Source organism: Hyperolius riggenbachi, chromosome 5 (assembly GCF_040937935.1).
Source record: "Hyperolius riggenbachi isolate aHypRig1 chromosome 5, aHypRig1.pri, whole genome shotgun sequence".
In the NCBI taxonomy this organism is placed as follows: Eukaryota; Metazoa; Chordata; class Amphibia; order Anura; family Hyperoliidae; genus Hyperolius; species Hyperolius riggenbachi.
Window position 1 is genome coordinate 53,055,969 of NC_090650.1, and position 21,631 is coordinate 53,077,599.

General features: G+C 44.0%; 1 protein-coding gene across 2 annotated transcripts in view; it reads right to left on the reverse strand.

Moving 5' to 3' along the window:
* Nucleotides 1-396: 396 nt before the first annotated feature.
* The window catches only part of ZEB1 (zinc finger E-box binding homeobox 1), a 211,765-nt gene continuing 190,530 nt past the window's right edge, over nt 397-21,631 (reverse strand). For both annotated transcript variants that reach the window (XM_068235692.1, XM_068235693.1), the window contains 2 exons: nt 15,523-15,703; nt 397-3,531 (listed from right to left, as the gene is read on the reverse strand). In XM_068235692.1, the coding sequence (XP_068091793.1) occupies nt 2,999-3,531; nt 15,523-15,703 (714 nt within the window). In that variant the 3' untranslated portion in view covers nt 397-2,998. The remainder of the gene's footprint in view (nt 3,532-15,522; nt 15,704-21,631) is intronic.

Below are 21,631 nucleotides of genomic sequence, written 5' to 3' on the forward strand. Positions count from 1 at the left end.
TCAATAGAGTTATCTCGTTTCAGATAAGTGCACTGCTTTTGATCTTAGTTGGCAGAACTCGTTTTGCTGTAAATTCTTGAAATGCTTTGATCTTCCTCTGCTAGCAGAAAATATAGAAACTGAAAACAAAAGTCCGCTAGTATTCTCTCACACTGCCCCTAGTGACAAGTGGCCATAAATACACATTTCAGCAGTAATAATTAGAAACAAGGAAATATAACAAGTAAGAAATAAAACATGTGCTAAAATAAATTGGCCTGGAACACTTTCAAGCCTCTAAATAAATTGGCTGCTAAAGGCATTCTGGAACCAAAGGAGGAGCTGATGTCTAGCGTTTTTTTTTTTATCTTAAAAACATAATAAAATATGCAATAAAAAGACATGAACACACAGACACTTGTTGATGTATTTTATTGTGAGAGAGGGAGCTTGGTAAAAAACTAGAAAATGACTATGATATAACAATGAACATAAAAAGTTATGTTTTGTTTGCTTTTTTTCCCTGCCAAAAATAAAAATAAAAATACAAAAACAAAAACCCAAACGAAAAAAAAAATGGATACAGGAACTAATTGGCACAAACATGTTAAACTTTGTTCCCACTTCCCAACACTGTTTTGTAAAGTTATCTAATTTGGCTTGCTAAGGACAGTCATTGTGGTGTGATGATCTCTAATCTGAAATTAACTGCATGGCTTCATACCACGGGTCTCACAGTGAATTTCAATACTTGGTTTGCCATATATTAAAACCCAGATAACGGAACAAGGATTTCTTTGCAAGTGTAAATCTAATACATTCCCGTTTCAGGTTACCTTTTCTACAGTCCAAGGCAAGTATAAATGTTAACATAACACTGTTAAAATCAAATCTCAATGCAAGAGAACCATTTGTAACTCTACTTTAAATCTTATCAACTTTCCAAAATTTCATACTAAAATATATTATTGTATTAATACAAACTACAGTTTATACACTAGACTGTGTAATAAATAAAGAAATATAAAAATAAGACACATAAATATAAAAGTTTTCTAAAACTAAAAGGGTACAGGTCAGTAAGAAGGGTATTAATACTGCCAGGGTTTTGAAGACGTACAGTACAAAAAAAAAAAGTTGCACAGACCTATAACTAAAAGAACTTAAAAATAATACTGATAGGTAAATTTTTAGCTAACACCATTAACAAATGAGGTCTATAATAATTAGCATTTCGGAGCAAATATTGGCATTTTGAAGAGCTGTATATCAGGGGAAAAACAAAAGGATTTCTCATGGGTAGGAAACTCTAAAAATTAACAATGATAGTGAAGAAACAAACAACAAAAATATTTTTGACATAGAAGCTTTTTCATTTATAAACAGCCATCTTTTTAGGAGTTGGCCATGTAAAAATATACCAAAAAGAAAAAATAAAGTGTCATGAAGACAAATACTACTAAAAACAAAGCAGAAGAGATAGACTGCTATGTTTAAAGTGGAGCCGAGAAACTTTTACTCATTGCATAATTGTGTTCCTTTCCTATAGTTTATAGGCCATTTCTCAAGCCAAATACTTTTTATGTTTTAATACTCTAATTCCCTATAAACTAAACAAGCCTCGCCCACAGCTCCTTTTGTGTCTTGGCACTGTAGCGAGGGCTTATGGGAGCTCAGTCTGGGCAGGAGGAGGTTACTAGCCATTGATTTCAAAGGCAGAGGGGAGGAGGGAGGAGGAGAGGGGACTGAATTTACACACAGGCAGGCTGATAGCATCTCCAGTCCTCAGCCTGTGACAATGTGACAAACAGAACATGGCTGCCCTTATTGTAATTATTTGTAATTTATTGTATAAATAATCATAAACTTTTGAAGCTGTTTGCAGCTAGATATGCTGTGTAAACTATCTAAACTTTAGATAAGATATATAGACAAGTTACTTGTTATAGTTAGTTTTTCATCTTGATCCGCTTCAAAAATTATATAATGTAATTTGACATTTGCAAAGAAATGGTTGGGGTACACAAAAAAAAAAAAAAAAGAAAAAAAAAAGAAAAAGAAAGGGGCATACCAATATTGGAAATGCTAATAATTACAGACCACCGACAAAGGCAAGTTACAGCCTTTTTAAAATACTGAAAATGGCACTTACAGCACAGAAGGTCTTGCATAAGGCCAAGAGGAGATACATAGCTTTAAATCCTTCATATATGTACTACATATTCAAGCAAATACGAACACTGATTTTTGCTTATTTTTTTCCCAGAATAAACAGTTTAGTCCCTGCAAAATGGAGCTTTGTGAAAAAAAAAAATAGTAATTACAATTTAACCTCATCGGTAAGAACCCGCCTCTACTCCAACACTGCTGTCTTCTTAAGGCTAACAAATACACTGTAAATTAATAATTCTGCAAACTATATTAACTATAAAATCCTACCTTGACTGGGACACAGCACGGTAGCAGTAACATTTAAAATAGGCATTATTTGTAAAGGAATTTCTGTAGTGCAGTTATACTCACATTTTTCTTTATAAAATAAAATACTGATGCAGATTTTTTTTTGTAGATGTCTGTAACGGTAATAACAATTAAAAAAAAAAAATAAAAAAGATAAAATTTTCTCCCAAATGTACAAACTAACTGACACGATAACGAAACATAATACTGATAAAAAATAAATGTTTCCAGATGTGTGTATGAGCAGGATGCGTAGGTTCATTAAAACCCCATTTGTTTTTTTTTGTTTTTGTAACTTCTGAGTCATTATTTCTATATATATCTTTGTCAATACTCGTAACAAACTGGTTTCCTAAATGTTAAAATTGCTGAGAAAAATTTCTAAGTTTGAGATTCAGGCACACCTGGAGTTTTTTCTTTTTTTTTTTTTTTTTAACACAGTAGTGAACAGAAATCACAGTATATAGGCTACTGTGTTTCCGAGAAAAAGCATGTATAATATAGAATAGACTTCATTATAATGTCAAGAGATTTTTTTCATATTGGAAAAAAAGACCAGCTAAGGATGGGCAGTGTCCTCTTCTGACACGTGGTTTTCTGTAACTTCTGGTTCCAGGTTCGGACTTTTATCTACACATTCTTTGTCCTTCGAATCATCTTCCAATGGTCCTGCTTCAACCTCTAGTTCTGTCTCCTCTAAATCATGCATGGTAGCACATTCTTTTTCTTCATGTCCATCATCCATATCTTTTTCATCTTCTTCCTCTTTCTCGCTATCATCTTCCCGCGTGATGCTCTCCCGCTCGTCAGAGTCTATCTGAGATGGAGAAGCTTGAGAATCTACATGATCATTGCTAAGTGTCTCCTGTAAGCCCTCTTCGTGTTCCGTGCCATCACGTTCCTCTGCCTCCTTCTTGCAGTATGAGTAACGGTGATTCATATGTTGGGAATAGGACCCGGAGTGTGAAAACCTTTTGCCGCATTTGTCACATTGGTAGGGCTTCTCTCCCGAATGCAGGCGCATATGCTCAATTAAATGGTGTTTGTGTTTGAATGCCTTCGTACAGATGCCACACTCATGAGGCCTCTTACCTGCAAAACAGGATGACGTACAAAGGGTTAGTTCCACTTATGATATACCACAGACAGAAATATAAGGCTGCAATTCAAAGTAGGGACAAGGTCCTCCAGCACCCAAGGCTGAGTAACCAAAGTGTGCCCCCTTCATTCCTCTCACCCCAGCTGTCACACACTGTTTGCTATTAGACTAAGAGGCACCCCAGGGGCGTACGAGAGAAATCGGCGCGGGAGACTTGGGCGCAGGATACAGCCTGTATGGCTTATCCTGCTCCTGCACAAATCGATATTAAATACTATTCCCCCTCCAGGCCGCCATGGATGATAGGGAATAAAATAATTTGTTTTCCAGCAATTGCTGGAGGCCGAATTATAGTGTTCTATAAGTAACTTCAGCGCTGTCTTCTGACGGCGCCGAAGTTACTCACTGCTACTCCCAAGTCTCCTGTGCTGGAATGAAAGTGTTCGCCCCAGGGCCCCCAACCCCCTTCAACTCTAGTTATCTGGATTGCAGTCACTGCCATGTATCCCCTTTTCTTATTTCTCTCTGCTTCAAATACCATAGGGGAATGATAGCTGAGTGAGTTGTTCGCTCCCTCCTACACTGCGCCCTGAGGCTGGAGCCTCTCTCGCCTCTGCCTCAGCCCAGCTACAATTACAGGGAGTGCATAGTGATTTCATTTTTAAAAATTGTAAAAAAAAAGATGTACCGTATTTTCCGCCGTATAAGACGCTCCGGAATATAAGACGCACCCAGGTTTAGAGAGCAAAAACCAGGGAAAAAAATATACTAAACCTGGTGCGTCGATGTTCCAGGAGCGTCTTGAAGATGTTCTCCCCCAGTTCAGAGCCGGCCTTTGGGGGTGGCAAGTGGGGCAATCGCCCCAGGCTCCGCGCCTGAGGAGGCCCCGCACCCTCTGCAGTGCTGGGGAGAGCGGGCATAGTTGTTAAAACTCACGTGTCTCCGATGCTCTCACAGCTAGTCAGCTACCATCTATTTCCTCTCCCAGCATCTGTGTATTGGTAACAGCGTCCCCTGGGATGACGTGACCGCATGTCACCACAGGGGGGCACTGTTACCAATACACAGATGCTGGGAGAGGTACTAGATGGTAGCTGGGAGCATCGGTGAAGACACGTGAGTTTTAACAACTATGCCCGCGCTCCCCAGCACTGCAGCCACCTTATCTAACCTGTACTGCGGTGCACTTACCTATCTAATCTATACTGCAGGGCTTCTACCTATATAATCTATACTGCGGGGCACCTACCTATCTAACCTATACTGCAGGCTGGTAACTATCTAATCTATACTGCAGGCACCTATCTAACCTATGCTGCAGGCTGGCACCTATCTAACCTATACTGCATGCACCTATCTAACCTACTGCAGGCTGGCACCTATCTAATCTATACTGCAGGCACCTTCCTATCTAATCTATACTGCAGGCTGGCACCTATCTAACCTATACTGCAGGCTGGCACCTATCTAATCTATACTGCAGGCACCTATCTAATCTGTACTGCAGGGCACCACCTATCTAATCTATACTGCAGGCACCTATCTAATCTATACTGCAGGCTGGCACCTATCTAATCTATACTGCAGACTGGCACCTATCTAATCTATACTGCAGGGCACCACCCTACCTAATCAATACTGCAGGCTGGCACCTATCTAATATATACTGTGGGGTACCTACCTAACTAATCTATACTGCAGGCACCTTCCTATCTAATCTGTATTGCAGGGCACCTACCTGTCTAATCTAAACTGCAGGCACCTATCTAATCTATACTGCAGTGCACCTATCTAATCTATACTGCAGGCACCTATCTAATCTGTACTACAGGGCACCAACCTATCTAATCTATACTGCAGGCACCTATCTAATATATACTGCGGGGCACCTACCTGACTAATCTATACTGCAGGCACCTATCTAATCTATACTGCAGGGTACCTACCTACCTATCTAATATATACTGCGGGATACCTACCTAACTAATCTATACTGCAGGCACCTATCTAATCTGTACTGCAGGGCACCTACCTGTCTAATCTATACTGCAGGGCACCTACCTATCTAATCTATACTGCGGGGCGCCTACCTATCTAACCTATACTGGAGGCACCTACCTATCTAACCTATACAGTGTGTGCTTCCACAACGTGTATCCACAGCATATATCTCTAGGCCCCGCATATGACACTCGCCCCAGGCCCCGTGTACTCTAAGGCCACCTCTGCCCCAGTTGGTATCCTCCTATGTCCCCTTCTGTCATCCCAGATGTCCGCAGGTGTTCCTGCTATGTCCCATGTGTCTGTTTCTTCCCCGTGTCCCTACGGTCTCGGCCATGTCCCTGCTTTTCTCCCCATGTCCCCGCTACTTGCACATGTCCCTGCTCGATGTTTATCTCCACCATGTCCCTGCTATGTCCCCCACTACTAGCATTTGTCCCTGCATGATGGTAAGTTTATATAGTGTAGCGTTGCTGCATCCCCACTGCCCCCCCTCCTGTTGTCAGCCGCGTCCCCCCGCTATGTCAGCCGTGTCCCTGCTATGTCTGCCGTGTCTCTGCTATGTTAGCCGTGTCCCCGTCCCCTGACGTCAGTACAAGCCGTGGTCACTAGAGCGAGAAGTCAGGCGGAGAAAAGGTCGGCAATCCCCGCGGGCGCTGCTGGAGAGGTGAGAGCCTGCAGCAGCACTACACTTTACACCTTTGCCATTATGCAGGGACAAATTCTAGTAGCGGGGGACACGGCAGACATAGCGGGGAGACTGCTTGCACGGCGGACATAGCGGGCACATGGCATGGCGGACATAGCAGGGACACGGCTTGCATAGCGGGGACATGGCAGACATAGCGGGGACACGGCAGACATAGCGGGGACACGACTAACATAGCAGAGACACGGCGGACATAGCGGGGACACGGCAGACATATCGGGGACACGGCGGACATAGCGGGGATGCATCAGTTACACTTTACACATTTACCATCACACAGGGACAGATGCTAGTAGTGGGGGACAGAGCAGGCACACAGGCAGGGAATCCCCGAGGTAGCGGCTGGTCGGCGGTTTCTATCGGCGGGTGTTAGGAAGTCGGGGATTCCCTGCCTTTGCCGTATAAGACGCAGGGACTTTTTCTCCCCATTTTTTGGAGAGAAAAAGTGCGTCTTATACGGCGAAAAATACAGTATTTATTTCTTAGCAGTAATCGTCTCAAATTGTGATGAACATGCCAATTCCTGTTTCACAGGAACAAGAATTTGCATAGAAAACTAGCAGAGGACTAAACTTGGCTGCCTCAAATTTTCACTGCTGCCTGTACAATTGTATGATTTTTGTCAAACCGGTACAGCATATTTATGCATGTTTTTACATTTGTATATAAAAGCATTTTACTTTTTTTTTTTTTTTGACCCTGCCCCTTAGTTTAAAAACAAAAAAACTGCACCACTTTGAAACCGTTTGGAAAGTCACAGCTGGCTGTAAAATGTAATAGAAAGAAAAATTAAAATTAAATTACAAAAAATATACTGTATAAGGAAAGTTGAGTTTTCCTGTATCATTCACCAAGGCGGTATACTTAATCTGGTCATACACTATACAATTTTTTTGTCCCATTAAACATTGGGTTAGGTAAAAACATCTAATTGGGCAAAAATTTACCGTAAGTGTATTTAAGTATTTGGCTGTTTTTTGGTTGGTTGATTGTAATGTCAATCATAATATCGATCGTAAATCTGATCATATATTATGACTGAAAGCAAAACTGTATAGTGTATGGCCAGCTTTAGAATCAATAATGTTCGAGAGGCTTTTCTGCTCACAAAACTTGCTGGTCAAACCATCAGGTGGAGTTTACAATAGAACCAATCATCTGAAACATTTCCTACTGTATGCAGGGCCGGCCCGCCCGCCCATGAGGCGGGGTGAAACGTTTGCCTCAGGTGGCACTTCTGGGGGAGCAGCACCCGCCTGTCCGTGGGTGTGGAGGGCCGCCCGAGCTGGAGGGGATAGCGGGCAGGAAGGGGGGTCGGACCCCCCCCCTCCCTCGCCTGGGTCCCCCGTCCTCCGCTCCCCTCCAGCTTGTTACGTCGCTGGCTGCAGCTATAAGAGGCAACGGGCGGGGATCACTCACCGCTTCCTCGTTCCAGCGTGCGCTCCACTGACGTCACTTCCTGCTACGCCTGCTACCCGATTTCTTTAAAGTTTGCCTCAGGCGGCAAATGGTCTAGGGCCGGGCCTGACTGTATGTTCCCATTTAAAAGTGAAATATAATAAAAGCCCATGGTATTCCAAAAACATGTGGATTTTTTTCATTAATAGTTTCCAGTTACTCTTCATTTTAAGAGTGCAGAACGGAAACCCAAGCGATATTCCTATTCTATGGTCAGGCAGCACAGTGGCGTCGTGGATAGCACTCTTGTCTTGCAGCGCTGGGTCCTTGGTTAAAATTCCAGCCAGAGCACTATCTGCATGGAGTCTGTATGTTCTCCCCATGTTTGCGTAGCTTTCCTCTGGACACTCCGGTTTCCTCCCAAAAAATACAGATAAGTTGGCTTCCCCCTAAAATTGGCCTTCGACTACAATAGACATAATTATGGTAGGGATTAGATTGTGAGCTCCTCTGAGGGACAGTTAGTGACACGACTATATATACTCTGTAAAGCACTGCGGAAGAAGTCTGTGCTTCATAACTACTTAATAATAAATACATCTTTTCTCCCAGTAATGTGCCTGAAAAATAAATGACACGCCTGGATCACTGATAGCGGCTCCTGCTTTTTCCCAGTAGTGTCTAAAAGTATAAAAAATATTCCACTTCCACCACCGTGCTGATACTGCATGGAAGAAGTGGAAGGCCGGGAGCAATGATGGGGGAGCAGCAGTCCCTGATCTAAGTAAATGTTAGAATTTTTCCTTTGCAGTGATATCTGTGGAGGGGAGAGACGGAGAGAGAGAAAGTCTCCCTCACCTGCAGTCACCTCTGCAGACAAGGCCGGCTTCTGATAAATGGCTTTCAGAATGCAGGATCTGCTGCAGGCAATGGGAGAATGTAGGGAAGAGACAAATCTATAATATCATGTAAATGTATTATTCATTACCCCCCCCCCCCCTTTTCTTTTCTTAAGCCAAGGCACCTGCTAGCATGCAGATACCCTTCAAAGCAGAACTCAGTGACGTTTAATTGCATTGGAAATCAAATAAAGACAACATTAGTAAATTATAGCTTTTACATTTTGTATTTTTTATGTTTCAAAAGTTGTTGGCTGCCAAAATGTTAATATTCTGCCGCTTCCCCCTCTGTGCTGCTGTCAGGTGGTTCAACAGAGGCAGAAAATAACTAGATAAACAGATTGTTGATAAAAGCAGCACAGACTAATGCTAAGTACACACCATACAATTTTGTGTTAGATAGATGGTTCGATAGATAATTTCCATCATGTCTGATATTATTTTTGATAGATTTTGTGGTCGATTTCTCATAGAAGTGAATGGAAACTGATAACAAAAGCTAAGAGAATTGAGCGGGAAATTGACCGGAAAATCGAATGAACGGAAAATCGACCAAAAAAAAAAAACGCATTGTGTGTACCTAGCATTAAAGGGAGTTGTAGCATCTAAAAATAAGAATTTGCCAAAAAATAATGCCCCAAAATATATATATATATATATATATATATAAAAAAAATAGGTCAGTATATGTCCCTCAGTTTTTTTACCTTGTACCTAGGTGCTTTTGCCTAACTGCAGGAATTGCGCAGTGCCAGCGTAATTTTTTTTTTAGCTACAGTAACAAGCTTATCTCAGCATGCAAATTCCCTATAGGCAATACAGTGCCTATACCTTTTTTTCACTCATAATTGGAGAAAAACTGAACGCATGTGCGATACATTGGGCAGATTTTTCAAATGTTACAATCAATTTGAAAAATTGATTGTCATTCTCCAATTGAAAAGAAAGAAAAAAAATTGTATTGTGTGGAGCTACCTTTAGCCAAACAGCTGGGTACAATTTTTTCAGCAAATAGCTTTTGGAGAGCTAAGCTAACCGTGTTGGTTTTAAAACTTTTACTGGAGGGAGATGCATGACCGGTGTTTGAAGGTGTATGTAAGACTGAAGAGCAGGCTAAGTGCAGGACGCTGCAGGAGCCCAGACCAGATGACCTTACATACAATGCCACTGTATAACCTACACTTGGGAGTGCAATCCCATATTTTAACTTTTACTAAATTATGTTTGGTACACTTTGATTGGCTGTTTTTTTCTCTGAGGCCGGACCTTTTGCTGAGCCCTGCTTAGTTTTGGTGTGTTGGAGTACTGAGGCTCCTTAACCACTTCACCCCAAGGCGGTTTTTACCCTAACGGACAAGAGCGATTTTCACCTTTCAGTGCTCATCCCTTTAATTTGCCAATAGCTTAATTACTACTAATCACAATGAAATGATCTACATCTTGTTTTTTTCACCACCAATTAAGCTTTTTGGGGTTGGTATTTGTTTTCAGTAATTACTTTATTTTCTATGCATTTTAAAGGGAAATACAAGGGGAAAAAAAAAGAAAAAATACACTAATTCTCCAATTTCACCCCCTATGGTTTTAATATAAACACTGCTACTGTACATAAAACCCACACATTTTATCTGCCTATTTGTCCTGGTTATCACAACATTTTAATTATGTCCCTAGTGCAAAGTATGGTGACAATATATCATTTGGAAATAAAGGTGTATTTTTTTTTGGGGTGTTTTTTTTTTTCTTCAAAATTTTCACGTGCACAGGAATGCACGCGCGGGAGTGCGCACGTGCACGCGCACAGCGGCAGCAGCACTGTGACTTATAAAAACGTCCTGGAGCCATTAAGAGGCTTTTTAAAGAGGTTTTTATAAGTCAGCATGTCATTAAGTGGTTAAAGAGAACCAGAGGTGGTTTTTACAAAAGATAATAGGACACAGAGGCACGTTCTGTGCACAATGACATGCCTCTGTGTCCTTCTGGTGCGCTGCCAGTCCCCCCTGGGCTCTGCTATCCCCCCTGATAAATATCGCCAGGCTAGCGAGAATCTGCTTGCTGCTAGCCTGCTATTTACCTGGCATTTGTCAAACTGTGTGCTCCTCCGCATTGTCTCCCCCGCCTACTCCACTGCATTGCCTCCCCGCCTCTATAAGCTTCCTCCAATTGGAAGCTAAGCTGCGACCCAGGAAGCACTAGCCAGCTTTCCTACTCACTTGCACACTATTTTGGCAGTTAGACTTAGCAACTGCTGTTCAGGAAATGCTTTTGAGACCACACTGAGAACCCCCCCACGAGAAGATGGACAAGTCCAAAACCTGTCAGTTCTGTCAGATTTTATCTGCTTACTTTTTTCACTGGAGTGGTCCTTTAAATGTTTTTTTTTTTTTTTTTAATATTTGATCCTATTCTGGCACCTCTGTTGAAATATCTATACTGCTATACTAATTCAAGGATGCTTTGCGGAGTTGTCCCTTAAGTGAACTGTAGCGGATTCTCCACCCCACTGATCCTTCCGTTGATGGATTTGTACGGAATCGTGCTCTTAAGTGTCGTCTCACAGCTGCCACTTCATAAAACCAGCAAACATTTTCTCCCAACAGGTGCTGTTGTCTATTTTAGCTTCTCCTCGCAGCATCTGTTCTTTCTGCAGGCCCTGAATATTTTATCCTAACCCTTCTCCTAAGTAATGTTGCTGCGGAACGTGAAATAAACAAATCATGGAATGACAGCAAGAAAAAAAATGTAATTAATTGCAAAATAACAGATTAAGCAGGAACGGCATTCTGTTTCCTGCTAAATGCTCAGTTACAATCTAAAGTAGATCAGATGCGGGTGGCGTCCCCATTAGGTGGTTTTATGTAAAAGGTGATTACTGCAAAACTCTGCAAGCGGCACAAACAAGAGATTCCAGTTGTCATTATTAAACTGCAAAGTTTAGTGAACAAATTACATTTCATGAATTAGGATGGGAAGGGAGGATGTGTGAAGAGGGGCTGTGAGGCGGGAATACATTATCAGATGGGGGGTACACGCCACATAGTAATCCACGTGCTGAAAAACAGGTTGGGATGCTTTCCGTCTCTTTTGATCAGGAAAAGTGTAGACCACAGTGTGATGTCAGGGCCATGGCCCATACAGTTTCCTATATGCAAACCTCATTGCATTGTGGGAAATAATGGCTATTTCCAACTGCCAAGCAACCAGTATCTCCCTCTGTCCATAGAAAGCCCAGTAGACAAATATTCGGTACAGATCACCTGGCAGGACTAAAGATGTCGCCATGTGATAAATGTCAGAATGTAAATCAGGGAGAGGAAAGATGTTACAATGGGCAAACACTGAGTGAATATTGTAAAATGTAAGTCATTTTGTTAATTACATTATTTTCACTACAGTTCCTGTTAAAAGCACAGAGAAAGGCCTCAAAAACAGAAGGACATTCTTGGCAAGGATTCTTCTTGTATTAATTCCCATTATAAGGCTTACTCAGTTTCTTTCTGTTGGGCGTAGGCATGTAATGACCAGAGTGTAAAATGCTCCTCACCCAAAAGTAATGAAAGAACAGGTATGCAGACAAGATTGTATTGACTACTGCAGAGATATATTTTCCCTGCAAAGATAAAGGTGAGCAAGAAAGAATTGCAACAATCTATATCCCAGCAACAGTTGAAGAGGCACAAGAGTGCAGGCTGGGTTAGAGCAGCAACATGACATCCAGTAACAATGATGAAGATGTGTACAGATCTGTAGCACCACTTAGAGGCTGCAGCAATTCTCTCTTTCTCTTCTCTGTAGAGCACCCAGAGGACAACAGTAGGCAGGATACTGGCAGCACTCACTCACTACTGGATGCAGCCAGAAACCCACAGAAAATCCTCCAAGTGTTCTTGTGCCGAGATAAATAAGGGATAAACTTCTGCTCTCAACTAAAGCATACAGATAAGAGACTCAGAAGCAGCGTGCCGCTTGTACATCGCAAACACCCGCTCCGCTCCCCAAATCTTCTCTTCCACCAACTCTCAACTGGGCCACATGTATTCATCTGAACGCTGTATCTCATACTGGGATTATAATTACTGTTTATTTATATAGCTCTGACACTTTCCACAGAACAGTAAAGACTACATAGACATGTCACTAACTGCCCTCAGAGGAGGTCACAGTCAATAACTGTGTGTGCTCCTTGATAGCTCTTCAGTGGCCAGCAGCATTCTGCACATGCACAGTAGCCCGCGATGCTGATCAGCGAAGCGTAATGGGAGGAAACCGAGGGAACTGTAAGGAAGAAGCTTCTTCTCTGACAAGTTTGCTTTAAGGTAGACTAAGGCCACTTTTTCTTTCTTTTGGGGGGGGGGGGGGGGGGGTTGCAACCAATTAACTTATCTGTGAGTTTTTTAGGATGTGAGTGTAAAACAGGGTGCCACGCAGACGAGGGGAACATGCAAATTCCATGCAGATAGTGTCATGTCCTAGAATGAAACTGGGGACCCCAGCACTGCAAGGAAAAAGTGCTGTTTGCTACGCCACCCACTGGAATCTGCTGCTTTACCTCCTGTTCACAAGGCAATTATCTTAGGCTTGGTTCCCACTTACGCCAGATCACATGCCACCAGCGAAATGTAGGAAAGTGTTGTGCCCTCTCTGGTCCAACTGGAGCCGGGGGCAGATGCAATACTCCATAGGCTATGTGGAGAGCACATCTGCTCTTCCCGGATTATCACTGACTGCGACTACACAGAAGTGCGGTCAGTTTACTGCAACTGGGCCAATGGATTTGTTGCAGGCTGACAAGTGTGAATGGCTCCTATATACAAAATAGGAGTTGTTCTCTGTCAGTTTTGCAATGAGCGGAGAACAGACAAAAAATGTGTTCTCAGCTCAAGAGGGAACACAGCCTTAGTCAATAAACATGTATGTATGCATTAGCTTTACTGAGCACACTGATGTACTGGAAGTCCTTCAGCCATCCAACAGAGGAGGGTACCGAAACTTGGACAGCACTCAACTCTTTGTTCTAGTCTGCAGATTTAAAGGGAACCTAAACTGAGAGGGATGTGAATGTTTCCTTTTAAACAATAACAGTTGCCTGGCAGTCCTGCTCCTTCTTTTTAGCTGCAGTAGTAAGTGGGTCACAAGCCTGAAACAAGCATGCAGCTAATCCAGTCTGACCTCAGTCAGAGCACCTGATCTGCATGCTTGTTCAGGGGCTGTGGCTGAAAGTATTAGAGACACATGATCAGCAGGAGAGTCAGGCAACTGGTACTATTTTAAAAGGAAAAATCCATCTCCTTCTCAGTTTAGGTTCCCTTTAAAGGGGTTCTGTTTGTGTGTGTGTGGGGGGGGGGGGGGGGGGGAGTGTGTGTGTGTGGGGGGGGGGGGAGTGTGTGTGTGTGTGTGTGGGGGGGAGTGTGTGTGTGTGTGTGTGGGGGGGTGTGTGGTGGGGGTGGGGTGTATGTGTGTGTGTGTGTGTGGGGGGGGTGAGTGTGTGTATGTGTGTGGGCGGGTGTGGTGGTGGTGTGTGGTGTGTGTGTGTGTGGGGGGGGGGGGGGGGTGAGTGTGGGTGTGGGTGGGGGTGAGTGTGGGGTGTGTGTGTGTGTGTGCGTGTGTGGTGTGTGTGTGTGTGTGTGTGTGGGGGGGGGGGGGGTTGGGTGGGGGTGTATGTGTGTGTGTGTGGGGGGGGGTGTGTGTATGTGTGTGGGAGTGTGTGTGTGTGTGTGTGGTGTGTGTGTGGGGGGTTGCAAATAAAAACCACCACTTACCTGTGGTGGGTGTGTGTGTGGGGTGTGTGTGTGTGTGTGTGTGTGGGTGGTGGTGGTGTGTGAGTGTGTGTGTGGGGGTGTGTGTGTGGGTGGTGGTGGTGTGTGAGTGTGGTGTGTGTGTGGGGGGGGGGTGTATGTGTGTGGGAGTGTGTGTGTGTGTGTGTGTGGTGTGTGTGTGGGGGGTTGCAAATAAAAACCACCACTTACCTGGGGCTTCTATCAGCTCCCTGTTGCAGTAATGTCCCACACCATCCTCCTCCGATTCGCCGTTCTCCGCCGCTGGCAGCGGGCAATTACTCGTCTAACAAGACGAATAATGCGCGCTCCCGTCATCGGAGACTTACTGCGCAGGCGCAGTTTGTTTTCCTGTGCTGCGCCTGCGCAGTAAGGTTCCGATGACGCACGCGGGAGCGAGCAGGTGTGCGCCCACGCAGCCGCAGTTGGGTGTCATGCCACGCTAGACCACGGCGGAGAACGGTGGATCAGAGGAGGACAGCGTGGGACATTACTGCTACAGGGGGCTGATAGAAGGTTTTCATTTTTAGTTGCAAACCTCCCCCCCCCCCCACAGAACACATATGACCCTTATTCAATTTACTTTTTCCCCCTAAGTGGGGGAGCCATCAAAGTTTTGCTGGGGGACCCCATGATTTGTAGTTATGCCTCAGAAAGAGCCAAATGATAATCTGTGGTAAGTCTTCCAGTCCAATACCATAGCTCCCAACTGTCCCTCTTTCGGGGGGGGGACAGTCCCTGTTTGGGAGCCCTGTCCCTGTTTCCTCCTCATTTGTCCCTCTTTCAGGACTTTGTCCCTCTTTCTATGTAAATATATATATTTCTCTACTAAAATATGTGTTTGACTGACTCTAAACTTTATTCCCATCCTTTAAATTGATATATTACTAATTTTAGAATGTTAATATAAGGGAAAATTAACCAGGATAGAAAGGACCAATGTGGTTTGAATTAGAAAACAAACAACATATTTTTCTTATGAAATCTGTATGGTATGCGTGACTATGGGTGTGATGGGGGAGTGATCAGGGGTGTGGCATAGGCGTGGCTTAAGTGTCCCTCTTTCTCATTTCAAAAAGTTGGGAGGTATGCAATACTGGTAGAAGCACCACAAAGACAAGGTGGAAACCTATAGTATGGTGACAGACTTTTTGAGACAGCAGAGAGTAGTGAAGAGCCCACCAATCAGCAGCGAGGACTCACCTGTGTGCTCATACTTGTGCCTCAACAGCGAGCTGCTCTTCTGGAATATCTTATCACAGAGGTCGCAGGCATACAGCCCATTTTCTGTCTTCTTTAGCTTTTTTTTGGGTGGAGTGGAGTCAGAATCGTTCTGGTCTTCTACATTGGACACGCCTTCCGAACTCGTGTCCTGCCTCTCATCCTGGGAGCAGAAGACAAACAAAGCACGATGTCATATCACTGTGAAGGCAGTCTGCATTACAGGTGATCAATTCATTCCACACAAGTTCTTCTGCAAGTTTATTCAAAGAGAAGTGGCTGGTTTGATCAGGTGACTGCTGAGTAAAACCCCTTACAAATGCTACATCAGGGGTGGAAAAACTTTAGAATCGAGGGCCACATGAGCTTCTCATGTTTGACGGAGTCTGGACCAGAACAGGAGCGAGTGCGGCGGTGTGTGACCAGGGATGCTCAAATTCGGATTCGGAAGATACCCGGATAGTTGCAATCCGGATATCTCCCAGTAATGCTGTGCGGGCTGGGTGGGGGGGGTCAAGCTTACCTCTCTGACGTCTTCTTCGCTCGTCCCTCGGCGCCTCCCATGATGCGGTCCACGCGGCGGTCACGTGACTACAAACACTTCCTCCTTCCGGAAGGAGGAAGCGTTTGTAGTCACGTGATGCGCGTGGACCGCATCGTGGGAGGCGCTGAGGGACAAGCGAAGAAGACGTCAGACAGGTAAGCTTGACCCCCCCACCCAGCCCGCACAGCATTACTGGGAGATATCCGGATTGCAACTATCCGGGTATCTTCCGAATCCGAATTTGAGCATCCCTATAGTGTGACGCCACACGCGCGCCAGGTGCATAACGTCGGAAGCCCGCCCACAATGCAGGAGATGAATGGAGACCACGGCAGGAGACAGCGGACAGGTAAAGTATTAAATGCACGGGCGGGGGGCACATTCACATAAGAGGCAGCAACGGATGTTACGCAACAAGGCCATTCCTGCGCTAAATGAAACTCGGTCAAGAATCCAGCATGTGTACAGCAGCTGCCGACCCCCCATCGATCTGTCTGACAACTGAGAACATCATCCTTACCACTCCTACCGGGTGACGTCACACCCATGCTGGTCCCACCACATAAGAACAGAACATGTCGCTAGCCTGCGGGGTAACGATGCATCTATCAGTGTTGGCTCTCTCATATCACCCGAGGCATCCGGTACCGATCCCCTGGCAGGAGACATGCCTCATACATCAGTGTTCTCCCGAGATATTTTTTCAAGCCGGGTGGCATGAAATTGTAGCCGGGTGGCATGAAAAAGTAGCTGGGTGGGGCGAGATGAGAGAATGCAGGGCCGGTGCTTCTGTGTGCAATTCTGCTTACAGAATAGGAGGAGGTGAGCCAGTGACAGCGGGTGCTCACCAAAACTAGCCGGGTGGAGCACCCGGCTAAAATAGCCTGGGGAGAACACTGTACATGCGTACAAGCTTTAACTCTTTGTCTGTCTAGTTGTAATAATGTCTCCTTTTAACTTCCTGTTTCGACCTACACAAGACGCTGAAATGAGACAAGATCACATGATCTCCACCAGGCAATTAAGAGATTACAAATCAATCACCTACTCCTTCCTGAATTCCCTTCAAAGAGAGTTTCTAGAGTCATTTCCCCATACAGCACAATGCCCGAGTACCTGCGCAGCACAGGGTCCGTTTTGGATTTTGTACAACCATTATCGCAATACAAACATATATTTTGTTACCCACAAACTGCTTCTAACATTTGTGCAATCAGTAAAATATGCAGTGAAACAGAGGCCTAAGAGACCAATTTCTGAATGTAATCTAATCTAATGGCTCTGAGAATTAGTACTCTTTTAAGTGCCAATTTTTGATTCCTGAATCCTCTAAAGGCTCATACACACGTCCAACATAATGCACAACCAACCGCACATTATTACCAACCGTACAACAAGCTGTTTACCTGACAATTACGTACACACACTTCAACCAACTAAACAACCCACTCACTTAAATACCACGTAAGCAAGTGAAACGACAAACTTGCACATGTCTGCATTCAAAAACAACACATTTTTTAAAACGACTTGTACACATGTGGCCAACGTGCACAATGGTTGTGCAGGTTGATCCGCTGGATGGATCTGGCAAACCACCTGTTATCAGTTTGGTCGTCAAGCTGTTTGCTGTCTTACAACAGATCAAGTTTAGATGATAGTTGGGCAGATTGCTAGGTGGAAGAAACGGGCAACTGGTAATCAAATGCTCTGAATGCCCACCACTACTGGGCAAGCGTTATTATTTTTGTGCGCAGACACCTTCCTCAGCCCTATTATTATTGACTATTCCTCTTCAAGCACAAGCGTGGCTATACTGTGCCTGCGTGAGTACGGATGTTGGAAGGTCCCGGGCAGAGTCGGAGGACCAGAGGACAGCATGGGAAGCCTCTGGAGGATCCAGAGGCTTTTCTCTCCTTAGGCAATTATGGGTTTCAAACCAACCTTTCGGCTCAGGCTCTCTAAGGGCCCATTTCCACTATCGTGAATTTGCATGCGTTTGCCGCATGCAAATTCGCATAGCCAATACAAGTGGATGGGACTGTTTCCACTTGTCAGGATTTCTGAGCGTTTTCGTCCGCGTCAAAAATTCACATGGCAGAGCCATCAGAATTTGCATACTACATACCGCTATGCGGGTGTATGCGAATTCGAATCAATTGAAAAGCACACAGGCACTGCCATGGTTAAATTCGCATACAGCGTCATGAAAATTTGCATACAAACGCATGCGAATTTCGCATCCGCATGCAAATTTTTTTCCACGGCGATTCGCACCACACAAGTGGAAATGGGCCCAAAGTTCCTTATACACTTATGGCCCATTTCCTTTATCGCGAATCCGCATGCGGATTCGCATAGCCAATACAAGTGGATGGGCCTGTTTCCACTTGTCAGAATTGCTGTGCGTTTTTCTGTGTGTGAAAAATCTGCACGGCAGAGCCGTCAATCGCACACATTGAATAGGGAAATCGCATGCATTTTTGGCATGCGTTTTTCCTGCGATTTCGCATAGAAACTAATGTAAATTAACACAGGCAGTGACATGGTTAAAATCGCATATACCCTAACCTATGCGAAATCGCGGCAAAAACCGCATCCGCATGCGATTTCGTCAGCAATGATTTACCGGCGATTCCGCACCGCAATAGTGGAAATGGGCCCTCAAAGCGTAGTTGATGTCACATGAGGAGAGAAACATATACACACATATAGTATTAGCCCTACTAAGAAATGATCTGAAGTCCCTTTCTGTCCAGTACAGCAAAGAGTTAAAAACCTGAGTTGTTATCTATGTAAAAGAGCTTCTCTGAGCTTGTCAATCAACTTGTGGAATTCAACCAGGTTTTCTGAAAAGCAAATAGAAGCTTAAAGGACACCCGAGGCGAAAATAAACTAATTAAATGAACGATTGTATATATCCTCCTTCTCCTAAAAATGACTTTTTTAAGATATTCCACAGTTTTATTTTATGTTTAAATCTGCTTTTTAAGTTTTAACTGTTTTATTGTTTTTGCTTAATGACACATTCATTGAAGTATGCCAGAGCTAAAATCTATAAACCGTTGACCCTTTTTATCTCTTTCCTGCTCTCAGAAGCCATTTTCTGCTAGGAAAGTGTTTTATAGTTGGAATTTCTTATCAGTTAGGGTCATACTGTAGACACTTCCTGTCTGAGTCAGGACTGAGTCAGTCACTTACATACGTGATATTTAACTCTTTCAGGCAGAGAAAGAAAAAAAGAAACACAGCATAGTTATTTGTGTGCTAGGCACTGTACATACCCATATGTCATCATGTCACGTGTCACCTCGGGTATCCTTTAAAGCCTGATATCAGTCAGGGAGAAGTCAAATGATAAGGTTTTTCTGCATAAAAGTGCAAAGGGTCATTACCTCTGCTTCTTTTTACCCTTATGCAGAGTGTGGATTCTCAACAGTAGCTGTGACAGTTTACAATCTTTGATATAAATCCATAAAACTAAAATTATGAGTCTCTATTCTATACTACTAATGTTCTATTTATCATCCGTACTATAAACATACAATTCATTATCTATTGTTTCACTTCAGGTTCACCGAAAGCATCATTACTGATCATTTCACCACATGTGAAAGTGTGTACAGGTGTTCCCTAGTGTCACTTGTCTCTTTTCTAGCGGTATGGATTAATGTCACACAATGCCTTCTGTTCTGTGCAATGTTCTCATGGCGTGGTGCAGCTTTCTTGCCTGCCTTCCTCTCTATAGAGCAGTACTGTATGCAATGCTTGGCTGAGAGCCGGGCAATATTTCTCTTGTCTCTAAACCTTCTGTAGTGATTGTTTCAGTCCTCAGACAATAGTAAATGAAAGTGTGTAGCTAGCCTTATGGGGCCCATACACCTAACGATTTTCCCGCCGATATAGAGCCGTTTCGATCACAGTGATCGAAACGGCTGTGAAATCGACGCGCACACCGGTGGGTCAGGAGTGCGTCGTTAGCGGCGTTCGAATGCCCGACGACCGACGCAATACAGCGGTGATACATTACCTGCTCCAGCCGGCGCGAGTCCCCTGGTCTTCTTCTCCGCTTCGGGCTCCAGAGCTACACAGAACTTCCTGTCCCGGCAGGAAGTTTAAACAGTAGAGCGCCCTCTACTGTTTAAACATCCCCTGGACAGGAAGTTCAGTAGCCAGAGCGTGGCGGGGCCGGAGCGGAGAAGAAAGCGGACCAGGGGACTCGTGCCGGCCGGAGCAGGTAATGTATGCAGGGGGGGTGCAGCAGTGGCAGCTCCACAGGTTGTGATCGGTTTCAGGCTGAAATCGATTCACAATCTGTTTGCAGTAAGGTGGCCATACGATCCCTCTCTGATCAGATTCAATCAGAGAGGGATCTATCTGTTGATCGAATCTGATGGCAAATCGACCAGTGTATGGCCACCATTAGCCTGGAAAAGAAGTGATTTTCACAGCTTGTGACCTGCAGCTTCCAGGCACTTGTTTACAACACATCCTAACTCTACAGCACCTAATCCTGGCCACCTCAACAGGAAGCTTATGAAGCCATGAGACTGAGTAGGCATATGCGAATGAGTAGGTGCTCTCCTGTTTATCAGCAGCGCCCTCTAGTGAAGGGCAGATTCAGCTGCTCTGCAGGAAGCAGATGTTGTGCACAAGCTCAGGAAATGTGCAAGAAAGGAACAGTGTAATTCCCACTTCTCTTCTTCACAGGTGTGATTTCAAAATAGCATTTCTAAAAGGTACACGAACAAGTGCAAACAGTTTTGTTATTTTACAAAAAGTTTCTTGCTTCAGTTTGCCAACAAAAGAAATCCTAATATAACCCTTCTGAAGGTCCCCCCTCTTCAGTCATGGCAGAAACACATCCGAACACAGAACGGTCCTTCCATGGAAGGGAGATGTGCAGACTGATGTCTGTCTATAGTGATAGATGCCAGCGCTGATAATAGCACAGGATGCCACCAACTGCGCTCAGATCAATTACCCAACACAACAAATCCACTCATCTGCCTATTGCAGACATGACAAACATGCACACAGCCAAAAAGCCAGGCCAGGGGAATTATGCCATAAAGGGACTTTCACATTATTTAAGAAGAAAATGCCATTAGAAATTTCAACACACACAAACACACGTGTAATCATGCTCTCTCTCCTGCAGACACACACACACACACACTCACATTCTCTCTCTGATTTAGCTATTTTATACTTTTTGTACACTTTGACCTGGAAGTGCACAGCTTTTGCAAAAAAACAAACAAAAAAAATAGGAAAACCACTCAGTTCAGGTCTTTTTGCAGCGATTTCCCATTTTTCCTATACTTTACATAGAAAGTGTAATCGCCTTCAAATAACATCTCATTGCTCTGGTGTGATCAACCCCTTTCAAAAACATTAGCCACGTGCTTTTTGAAGCGCTCAGAAGGGCTGTTGGTGTGCACCAGCCATCATACAGACTAGCAGCTTTCTTTATTTGCCAAATTGCACAATCATTTCATATGTAACTGACTGAAACACTGGTTAGTAATGGCAGCTTCTCACATA